We start from the raw sequence: 12,379 nt of genomic DNA, 5'->3' as shown, positions 1-12,379 counted from the left end.
GTGCCCTCAGAGTTTAAAAATAGGCTAAATTCTCATGTTTACAGTGCCCTCAGAGTTTAAAAATAGGCTTAATTCTCACGTTTACAGTGCCCTCAGAGTTTAAAAATAGGCTTAATTCTCACGTTTACAGTGCCCTCAGAGTTTAAAAATAGGCTTAATTCTCATGTTTACAGTGCCCTCAGAGTTTAAAAATAGGCTTAATTCTCATGTTTACAGTGCCATCAGAGTTTAAAAATAGGCTTAATTCTCATGTTTACAGTGCCCTCAGAGTTTAAAAATAGGCTAAATTCTCATGTTAACAGTGCCCTCAGAGTTTAAAAATAGGCTAAATTCTCGTGTTTACAGTGCCCTCAGAGTTTAAAAATAGGCTTAATTCTCGTGTTTACAGTGCCCTCAGAGTTTAAAAATAGGCTAAATTCTCGTGTTTACAGTGCCCTCAGAGTTTAAAATAGGCTAAATTCTCATGTTTACAGTGCCCTCAGAGTTTAAAAATAGGCTTAATTCTCATGTTTACAGTGCCCTCAGAGTTTAAAAATAGGCTAAATTCTCGTGTTTACAGTGCCCTCAGAGTTTAAAATAGGCTAAATTCTCATGTTTACAGTGCCCTCAGAGTTTAAAAATAGGCTTAATTCTCATGTTTACAGTGCCCTCAGAGTTTAAAAATAGGCTAAATTCTCATGTTAACAGTGCCCTCAGAGTTTAAAAATAGGCTTAATTCTCATGTTTACAGTGCCCTCAGAGTTTAAAAATAGGCTAAATTCTCATGTTTACAGTGCCCTCAGAGTTTAAAAATAGGCTAAATTCTCATGTTTACAGTGCCCTCAGAGTTTAAAAATAGGCTAAATTCTCATGTTAACAGTGCCCTCAGAGATTAAAAATAGGCTTAATTCTCATGTTAACAGTGCCCTCAGAGTTTAAAAATAGGCTAAATTCTCATGTTAACAGTGCCCTCAGAGTTTAAAAATAGGCTAAATTCTCATGTTTACAGTGCCCTCAGAGTTTAAAAATAGGCTAAATTCTCATGTTTACAGTGCCCTCAGAGTTTAAAAATAGGCTAAATTCTCATGTTAACAGTGCCCTCAGAGTTTAAAAATAGGCTAAATTCTCATGTTTACAGTGCCCTCAGAGTTTAAAAATAGGCTAAATTCTCATGTTTACAGTGCCCTCAGAGTTTAAAAATAGGCTAAATTCTCATGTTTACAGTGCCCTCAGAGTTTAAAAATAGGCTAAATTCTCATGTTTACAGTGCCCTCAGAGTTTAAAAATAGGCTAAATTCTCATGTTTACAGTGCCCTCAGAGTTTAAAAATAGGCTAAATTCTCATGTTTACAGTGCCCTCAGAGTTTAAAAATAGGCTAAATTCTCATGTTTACAGTGCCCTCAGAGTTTAAAAATAGGCTAAATTCTCATGTTTACAGTGCCCTCAGATTTTAAAAATAGGCTAAATTCTCATGTTTACAGTGCCCTCAGAGTTTTAAAATAGGCTAAATTCTCATGTTTACAGTGCCCTCAGAGTTTAAAAATAGGCTAAATTCTCATGTTTACAAGTAAATGAAAACGAAACACACAAAAATGGTGACGTTAATAAAATAATAATATAAAGATCAAGCTAAAAAAGGTGCCGAAATTTAGGCTTGGTCTTCAAGGAGGTAATCGACGTAAATATCATCAGAAGAATCGATTCTCATACTTTTACGCCTGATATCGCCGGAAATGGAATTACGCCCATTACTATCGAGTAGCTTTAATTATCTGGTGAAATTCGTGCGACGGTCTCATAAAAAAAAGCTCTCTTAATGCTAGGCTCAGATTTAATCATTTCATTCCACCAATGGTTGTTCTGTATATTTTTTTTTTAAGTTTTTTTTTTTTTAAACTAAGGTTTGTTCCGCTTTATATTTTTATTTATAATATTGGGCTTCACGTATATAAGACCCAAGCTAAATGATTAAGATGCCAATAAAACATAGTATTATCCCTGGGGGAAAAACTGTTAACAAGAAAATTGTTGACATAAAGATCCAAGGTTGAAAGATGTTCACTAATGAAGTCCCAGTTAGAAATTTGTTAGGACCTCAGCTAGTATACTGTTGAGTGTTGATATCCCAGCTACAATACTGTTGAGTGTTGATATCCCAGCTAGAATAATGTTGAGTGTTGATATCCCAGCTAGAATAATGTTGAGTGTTGATATCCCAGCTACAATACTGTTTAGTGTTGATATCCCAGCTAGAATAAAGTTGAGTGTTGATATCCCAGCTACAATACTGTTGAGTGTGGATATCCCAGCTAGAATAATGTTGAGTGTTGATATCCCAGCTAGAATAATGTTGAGTGTTGATATCCCAGCTACAATACTGTTTAGTGTTGATATCCCAGCTAGAATAAAGTTGAGTGTTGATATCCCAGCTAGAATACTGTTGAGTGTTGATATCCCAGCTACAATACTGCTGAGTGTTGGTATCCCAGATAGAATACTGTTGAGTGTTGGCATCCGAGATAGAATACTGTTGAGTGTAGATATCCCATCTAGATTACTGTTGAGTGTTGATATCCCAGCTACAATACTGTTAAGTGTTGGTATCCCAGATAGAATACTGTTGAGTGTTGGTATCCCAGATAGAATACTGTTGAGTGTTGGCATCTCAGCTACAATACTGTTGAGTGTTGGTATTCCAGATAGAATACTGTTGAGTGTTGATATCCCAGCTACAATACTGTTGAGTGTTGATATCCCATCTAGAATACTGTTGAGTGTTGATATCCTAGCTACAATACTGTTGGGATTTCAGCTAGAAAACTCTGAGGGACCAAGATATTCCTAATGATAAGTGAGCTCTGATCAAAACTCTAATGTTTTTACAGTTGGGTACGTCACAAAGTATTGTCTATTCCCGAGGTGGGAACAACAACCACAAAAATTACATTGATATGAATATGGATGAAACTAAAACGCGAAATAATTGCGCCTTTTGGTTTTCCTCGTGTGGTCATCTTCCCTGCGGCCTCTGTTGTTGTCATTTCCGGGCATTCTGAACTACTAGCACGTTTTTTTTTTGGATAACAAAATTGTAAAGAAACGAGGAATTAAAGTCATAGTAAACAACAGAGGCGGCCACCTGAGTGGGTCTGATGCTGTCGAACACGGCTCCCAGCTAGTGTCAAAACCAGTAGGACAAAACGTAACATCACGCTTCCCCCCCCCCCCAAACACACACAACACACACACACCAACAAACGGACAAAATGATCAGTATGGGGCCACAGGCAGACGTCAGGTCCCTAACGTTAAGTGCTTCACAAAAAAAACTATCTCATCGTTAGGAAGTTCTTGTATTCTATTGTTCTCCCGAGTGTCTGTCTGTCTGTCTCTACCGAGATCTGGTATTCTCTCTTTTATAACAAAAATCAGGTATTCTAAAATGTTCTACTAAGTCTAAAAAAGAATGTGATGAGAGACCAACACGAGGAAATGAATCGGAGCGACTTTCCGACACAATTGTCCTCATTTCTATAGTCCATACACAAAAAATGGCAACAATCGCTCCCTATTCTTGAAGCCCAACGCCTAACTGTTCTTTTCCGCGCCCTCGTGAAACTATGGAAAAGTGTTTTTTTTGTTTTGTATTTGTTTTCTCGCTTTGTTACTGGCATGTAGAACTGTGAGGCGCCCACGAGTACAACTAAGGGGCGCCCCGAGTATCATTTGATTTCATTGAAACTTTGACAAACATGAGAGCAATCAATCCGAATGTAGTTACGAGGGGGACATTGTGGAGACACACACACACGCACACACTTTTTCTAAACTCTGATATCCTTTTCTTTCAGAGGCACTTCCTTGATGATTTGTTATAACAATCAATCTATCTATCTATCTATCTATCTATCTATCTATCTATCTATCTATCTATCTATCTATCTATCTATCTATCTATCTACATATTAGCTACGTCAATGTTTCCGGAAGAAACACGCAAGTCTAGTGAAATTCTAGACTTCTTTATATAAAATTCGGAAATTCCCATTCCCTTCTCGTGAACCTGAGCTGAGTGTAACAATAATACTCATGAACAACTTCCGCCTTATACAATGTTAGCTTCCACGTCTAATAGGCTACTTGTGAGACATTGCTGGTGAAATGAATTTATATAGATATATAATTAGAACGGACTAGTCTCCAATTTTTAAAGCACACAAAGGAGGATGCAGGCCACTGATCCGGCAGCATTAAACAAAATGGCTCTGCTGAAGAGGTTTATACTCGTTACCGCCATGTTGATTAAATATCGAAACTGTTTAAATTGAACTTGTCAATTTTACGTTGCATTCAGTGAATTGTTTCGTTTACTCACTAACAACCAAAATGGTCGTTTTTGTTTCATAAATTTGAAGGGCAAGGTCCATAAAAAAAGGACTTTTTTTGTCATTATGCATATTTGTGTCACTTTTTAAAAAAAGTATACTAATAGTTTATACTCTATGTGATATAGAGTCTATATTTGAAATACATTCTATATTTTCTGTTAATAGTTCTATTTTTGGTTTCTTGTGGCAAGCCTGAATAAAGCAAGAAGTACAGTGCTGTCATAAAGCATTTAAAAGCCCTGTTTCCGGTTCCCTCACTGTTCCTCAAACAAATGCTTCACTTCAAAGGCTTTTGGTATCTCAGCACGACAAGGGAAACCATCGACTTCAATGGACCAATCTGGATTAGGAGGCACATTTATTTCAAAGAGACACAAATTAATGTTCATTTTAAAACGTTTATGGAACAGACGTATAGTCATGTACCTTTCTGGAAATAGATTTGAATAAAACATTTAGTTTTTTAGTGTGGCGATTGGTTGGGATGGAGGGAAAAACACAACAATGTCACGAGTACTTAATACGCATTGCCTTCTGATGAGGTTTAGAGGTCATCTCTGATGGTCAACTTCCAGACTTACACGGACAGAACTAAAAGTTCAATTATTTGTTTATGTTATTATCTCTCATTCTCATTCTGTCTATATTTCTGCTATTTGTCTGTATTTCTGTCTATTTGTCTGTATTTTTCTACTTATCTGAGAACGCAGAAGAAGAAAGAAGAATTCTGCGTCTCTCTATTTCTTCATCGCTCTCTCTCTCTTTCTCTCTCTTTCTCTCTCTCTCTCTCTCTCTCTCTCTCTCTCTTTGTCTCTGTCTCTCTCTTTAATTCTTTTAATTTTCCTTTAAAAAAAAGTTTTTTAGGGGGTAAGTTTTTTTTTCTAACTTGATTTAAAGTGAGTTTCTTCCCGCTCTTCACTTCTCATTAATAACTTTCTTGTATCATCTTCTTCTTCTTCTCTTTCTGTATTCTGTTTCTCTCCACCTCACTTTTTTGCTTCTGCCCCCCCCCCCTCTCTCTTCTCGCTCCCTCTCTCTTGCTCTCCATTATTTCTCTCCCTCTCTTTCCGTTTCTCTCTCTCTCTCTCTCTCTCTTCACATTCCAACATGACCTGAAACACATCTTTGCTTTGTGATAGTCTCCTGTCGTCCGAACAGGTCGTGTCACTCTGATGTCAGGTCCAATCCCAGCATGTGATTGACAAATCAATGGTTGTCTCAACCCGCCCCCCCCCCCCAACATTACCCAGCACTACTCAGCACCATCCAGCCTCAAACTGCAGAAAAAAAAGCCGTTTTTAGAAAAAAGAACAAAAAAAAAACACAAAAAAAAACAACACAAAAACTACAAAGTATCTTTTCGCATTCAGGCAATGTTAATCTTTGCTTTGTTCCCGGTAATAGTACAAAGTACAGGCATACGTTACTTGATAGAAACAAACAGAACACTCTGTCAGCTCTATACAAAGTTTACTGGCACAAAATGTACAGTCTATGTTGGTCTATCGTTGGTTTTACCCATTCACAATAACTTACAAAACTAGTTGACTGGTCGTGTGACATGCGATTCAGACTGTCCAGCGGAGTTCGAACCCTGCCCGCTTCCATTTCTACAGGAGATCTGAGCTAGGACGTTATAGTCGTCAATTCTCAAAGGACGTCTGATATGAAACAAGCGAAATATACAAATACTTTAAAAAAAAACAACAACTTATCTATGGCAAAGAACCCTAATAAACTATTATATTTCTCAGTACTGCAAGGTTTAGCTCCCCTTTTTTCTATACAAAACAAGTGAGAAAAAAAAGAGGAGAACCCCAATTTACTATCTTATCTGTCAATACTGCAAAGTTTAACTCCCCTTTTTCTTTATAAAAAAATTATTATCCCTAATGGATTAACTACCTGGTTAACTTTTTTAAAAACTGTTGTCATCGACAGTGAATAATTGTGCGAAATGTCAAAAGTGGGAAGATGGAAAAATTAGGTGTACAAATATTGTACCAGATAGACAAAGTTTTGTGGAAAAAAAAAAAAAAACAGCAACGAAGACCTGGACAGTGTTTCTTAGAATCTGGTATGATTTTTGGTGAAAAGCAGAGCAGCAGAATGTTTTTAAATCTACAGAGTTCAAAGTGTTCTGGTTTCATGTCAACTATGACACTTCCTCGTAACCCTTCTCTTAAATGCCAATTGGGTTGACATCCATATGTTCACAGTGACATCTAAATCATTCTCTGTCCTTTAGCGGCGCCCAGAGTCGGAGATGGTGATAGGTACTTTCTCCTCACCCCGCTCACCCATCTAACAAAACATAACCTACCCCAATCTCCCCCCTCACCCCTTTTTGTGTTGTGTCCTACCAAGGAGACCTAAACACTACTCGCCACACCCCCCTGGAGTCTTCAAGTGAAGAGGAATATCATATTCCCACTCTCTCACCCCCCCCCCCCGTAACATCCATTCTTCACAATGATCTGACGGATGCTGGAAGTTTCCTGTTCTCTATCCACAATCCTTTGTATTTCTTCAATTCTATCAAAAGGAGAAAGCCCCCCCCCCCCCACTCCTAAAAAAAAAATAATAAAATGATACGATATTATTATCTCACAGAGAACAAAAAGTTCATGGCCCAGGGCGCTGTGATTTCTTTGACACCGTAGGAAAGTCTCAACGTAAAAGCTGAAAGGGGAAAGTTTTTTCGGGCCGGAGTAACAACAGTAGACCGCCCACTGTCACACCCATCTCGAAGAAGTTCCGTTATTTTAAACATTGTCGAAATCAGTCGAATGATGGTTCAGAACGTCAAATAACGAGACTTGTTACCTCACGTACAGCCATGGATCGCCCGCTGTATGACACTATAACAGTATAAGAGTATAACAATAGGCGAACTCTGAATGACACTATAACAGTATAAGAGTATGACAATAGGCGAACTCTGAATGACACTATAACAGTATAAGAGTCTAACAATAGGCGAACTCTGAATGACACTATAACAGTATAAGAGTATAACAATAGGCGAACTCTGTGATACGTTATCTCCATAGCGTCTTCTATTCTCTTCTTGCGCAGTCGGTTAATTTTATTTTTAAATCACTAATTATACAATAATTACAATTTGTTTCTTTTTCTATTTATTGTTTGTATGCCTCTTCAGGTTCTTGTGTTAAGTGTAAGTTTTTGTTTTTAACTTGTGTCTCCTGTTTTCTTCTAGTGCTCGTCCTGGAAGGCCCCCAAAGCGTGTCCACTCCAACAATCCGCTGGACAATGACGTCTTAGAGAAGCTGAAAAGAAGAAAACTGGACATTCCTGGAGAGTATCCTTATGATCAGAGATTCTACGGTAAGGATTGGTCTCTCCTCACTTTGTTCTCTCTCTCTCTCTCTCTCTCTCCCATGCTCTCTCATTTTCTCTATTTCCTTCTTCAATCTCTCTTCTGTCTCTCTCTCTCTCTCTCTTTTCATATCTCTACCCACGTTCGTTCACTCTTTTCTCCTTTTGGTCTCCATCTCCTCCCTCCTTGTCTGTTTCCCTCCCCCCTCTAACTCCTCCTATTTATTTATCTCGTCTGTGTTCGCGGTAAATGATGCAAGCAATATTCAAAGAAAACAAAACTAAATGAAATATTAGACTTTTATTACATGTAAAGCACCCCCCCCCATTTTTTTTCCAAATCTCATAAAATATAAAATATATTTAAAAAAAAAGCAAATACAAAACAAAAACTTCACACCCAAATGAAATCAACTGAGCTTACTATCTCTCAACTATCTTATAACGCACGTATTTGTTCTCTACTCAAGCATTACATTAGAAACAACAACTGGATTCGCCCTGCCTTCAGTTCTCTCAATAGCCAAGTGGAAATGGGTTTATTGTTAAGGAGGTTGTATAGACATTTAACTAGAGGGCTGGGAAAGCCATTGAGCCAGCTTGTCCTTGTTGCCCCTCTGATTGAGATGCCAATAAGAAAACAGACGTCGCGAGCTCCGACAATCTGTTTATCCTCATTAGCACCCAACCTGGCCTTACAAGGGCGGATACCCTCCCAACCCCTCCCAACCACTCCTTTTTTTTCCCCTCGCTGTCTACAAAGACGAAGATTTATCGTCCATTTTTAAATATATTTTTTAAATTCTTCGCCTTCCCATTCTTATAAATATTGTTCAAAGGGAAGGAAATCGCTTTGATTGTTGTCCTTATTGAGATAGTTGTCAAGAGTATTTACCCTTGTTTATTTTAAACTTTAGGCGACTGTTATTGATTAATATAGTAGACCTTAACCTGGGCTACCGCTGCTAAATTTAGAATTAAATGGTCGATACCGCATGGGCGTAGCCAGGATTTTTTTCGGGACTCCCCTCCCCCGCATATATATATATGTGTGTGTGTGTGTATGTGTGTGTACTTTGTTAATCTTTATTACATTCTGACCCTTCATTCTTGCGGAAGACGTTTATTGTAACCTACAATAGGTTCTTCCTGGAGTTAGTGAAAAAATTGTAGACTCCCCGCTATTGCCTGCTTATTGACTTAGATCCTCCCGCGTCGTTCGGCGCATTGGGCGGCAAGCTGCTTCCACAACAATCTGTCACTGGTAATGTCTGAAGTCTCTTCCCACCTGCTCTGAGGACCTCCATGAAAGTGAAGCGCCAAGTTGTACTAGAATGTCCCTGTTTGCGTTTTCCTCGTAATGGCCTCCATGTCATCGCAACTCTTATTATGTGTAATTCACTTTGTCGGAGAACATGTCCCGCAAACCTCATGCGACGCTCTGTCACAACCTTACCAGTTCGGCATATGATTTCCTTGATTGAGACCCGATCTCTCTAACTGACTCCTAAAATCCGTCTTAGCCATCTTTGTTGAGCCACATTTAGTGTTTTTCATTTTCGGCAAATGACTATTCACTGCACTTTATTAACTGAGCCCAGCCACTGGTAGAAATTTGTAACCTCTCTTAGCTACCCTCTTGGAAGTAGGTGACTGTAGTTTGCTTTAAAATTTGTATCGAAAAGGGAAGTTTTATTGTCAAAATATTTTTTTTTTTGGGGGGGGGGGGATGTAAACTAATAAATCTTTGGAGTTTTTTTTTTTTAACAAATTCATAACCCCCTTGGCTACGCTCATAGAATTTGGTGACTGTTGTTTGCTTTAGAATAAATTGAAGAGAGAGTTTTTCAACCTCAAAACTCAACTCTCTGTATGGGGGTATTTATACTAAAACCATCTGGAGGGGTTTTAAACTTTTAAAAAAGCCCTCTGGGGAGGGGGGTTTAAACTCGAAATCCTCTTTGGCTTGGTTACGCTCTTATAATTTTAAGTGCGTAATTTGCTTTTTTTTTTATATTGAAGAGGTATTTTTTTAGATTCAAACCTCGCTGAAAGGGGGTTTAAACTCAAAACCCCTTTGGTTACGCTCACAGCATTTTGAGTGCGTAATTTGCTTTTTTTTTCATATTGAAGAGGTATTTTGAAGAGGTATTTTTTAGCTTCAAACCCCACTGAAGGGAGGTTAAACTAAAGAATCCTTTTGGCTACGCTCATAGAATTTTAAGTAATTTGCTTTTTTTATATTGAAGAGGTGGTTTTTAGCCTCAAACCTTTCTGGAGGGTGGTTTTAAACACAAAACTCTTCATGGCTAGAATCTGGTTTTAAGGTTAGGGTTCACTAGCGTATTTGTAAGGATTCTGGTTGGCTTACGAGCTCGTTAGGTTTGGGGAGTGACCAGCGTGCTGGTTTAGGTTTGGGGAGTGACCAGCGTGCTGGTTTAGGTTTGGGGAGTGACCAACGTGTTCGTTTGGGTTTGGAGTTCTATAGTGTGCTCGTAAGGGTTTGGGGTTGACTAGCGTGCTCGTAAGGGTTTGGGGTTGACTAGCGTGCTTGTTAGGTTTCGGGGTATCCAAATTCTGTTATTACAGCTATTTAGTGGCCCATTTGTTTTTAAATAAGCTTTAAATAATCTTGAGTCATAGAGTGAAAGTCTACATTTTAATATTATTTGTCCTTTAATTGGAAGAGATTTAAAAATTTGATTATACAGAGCAAAAAAAAAATAAATTATCCTATTCCTTTGAACAATGATTGAATCCAATGATCAAAACACTTTCTTTATTTTGTACAGCGGATACACCAACAAGTGAGCTTTTTATATTTTTCAGGTATTTATGAACATCTCCGATATTAAAAGCTGTAGCTGAGATCAAGTCTTTTAAATAGGTCTTGATAAATTCTGATACACATATAGATGAATATGGACTGTTTGATAATGTAAAGAATCTCAATAAAACAAGATTAGAAAGAAAAACAAAGCAACTCGGAATGAAAAAAACTAACAAAAAACTAACAAAAAAACTAACAAACAGATAATAAAACTTTCTGTAATAATAGGAAGAAAATTTGTGGAAGATAAATAAAAATAATGAATTACACACAGAAACTCTCTCACACAATCAGACACTCGTACAGCTAAACACACCTACACAATCTCTGCTAATGGCCACGTGTGGAAGCCATCACTTGGTTCTAGTTATGAAAACATCTGGGGTTATGATGACTATTTGGCCATTTCACTTCAAAACTCGCGCAGACTCAGAGTGTTTTGTGAACAAGTTTCTTTCAAAGTGCTGCCACAACAAGACAAGCAAACTCTTGAAACTATCTTTTTTTTTTTTTTACAAACTTTTACATTTCAACTTTTTTTCTTAAGCCTCATTCTGTCATAGTCATTATGAAATATTTTCATCTGAGGATCAGATTTTTAAATTGAGAAAAGATTAAATGTGGTTCAACAAAGATGGCTAAGACGAATTTTAGGAGTCAGTTATAGAGATCGGGTCTCAAACAAGGAAATCCTATGCCGAAGTGGGATTCGACCACTTTGAGAGGTTGTGACAGAGCGTCGCATGAGGTTTGCGGGACATGTTCTCTGACAAAATAAACTACGCATACCAAGAGTTGCGATGACATGGAGGCCAATACAAGGAAAGCGCTAATAGGGACGTCCTCGTATAACTTGATATCACACTTTCACGGAGGACCTCAGAACAGTAGACACCAGGTGGGAGGAGGCTTCAGACATTGCCATTGACAGATCTTTGTGAAGACAGCTTGCCGCCCAATGCGCCAAAGGGCGCGGGAGGATCGAAGTCTAAGTAAGAAAATTTTTCAAGAAAGAAAAAAAAGTCGTTTTGCATATGCTCCGCCTATCAATTAGAGACTATATCTAAACTCTCAAGCTAGATCTACATATTCAGTTTATTTGGTTTGTTAGGGAACTACTTTTCCATCCTTCTCAATGATACACGAAATCTAAATACGCCGTCCAATATAAATAAAACTTTTCTGACTAAGGAATCTTTTTGTAACGCGCTTGAACACATTTTTGACCTACTCCCTAACTTCATTCTTGTGGATAGTTGTACAGGGAAATACTTGTACAACTAACATTTTGTAAGTCCAAAAGACATCCTGTAGGAGCCCTACACGTCTTATTTCATCATTTCTCTTTCTCCACTCATTGACAATGCGTGCTTTGATCACATTCCGGTTCCGGGTCTGAAAATGTTTGAAGATAAGATTTAGCCATCCGCTGAAATGAAAACCTTTTTTGTTGTTGTTGTCTTTTGACTTTTTCTACAACCATTCGCTGTACACTATTCTCTAATCAACATTTCTTTACTTTCGGTTCTCGTATCTTCCAGTTCTCTTCAGTAAAAGACCGTCTCTTCATGTGCCTGAGTGTGAGTATTTATCTATTTCAAAGAATTGTCATTCTTTTACCTGTCTGGAAGAAGACTTTCCAACCAGATCAACCGAGTGTGTTAACTCCTTCACTTCCCGGTGGTGTGTGTGTCCATCCTTAAAGGTCTCGTCTCGTCAGGTCTCTTAACATGTCGCATTGTCCGGATTCTAAACATGTGTCATTGTCCGGACACTTGTCGAAGATGATCTGAGAACGGAACTGAGCGAACCCTTGAGCTGTCACCGCAAAGCGATTTCTCT

General features: G+C 38.1%; 1 protein-coding gene across 4 annotated transcripts in view; it reads left to right on the top strand.

Moving 5' to 3' along the window:
- The window catches only part of LOC106072780 (uncharacterized), a 152,689-nt gene that overhangs the window by 66,817 nt on the left and 73,493 nt on the right, over nucleotides 1-12,379 (top strand). For all 4 annotated transcript variants that reach the window (XM_056037894.1, XM_056037891.1, XM_056037892.1 and 1 more), the window contains one exon: nucleotides 7,589-7,716. In XM_056037894.1, coding sequence (XP_055893869.1) covers nucleotides 7,589-7,716 — 128 coding nt within the window. The remainder of the gene's footprint in view (nucleotides 1-7,588; nucleotides 7,717-12,379) is intronic.

The sequence above is a fragment of the Biomphalaria glabrata genome, chromosome 8 (genome assembly GCF_947242115.1).
Source record: "Biomphalaria glabrata chromosome 8, xgBioGlab47.1, whole genome shotgun sequence".
Classification (NCBI taxonomy): Eukaryota; Metazoa; Mollusca; class Gastropoda; family Planorbidae; genus Biomphalaria; species Biomphalaria glabrata.
Note: the sequence above shows the minus strand (reverse complement) of the source record. Positions and strands in the feature narration are given on the sequence as shown.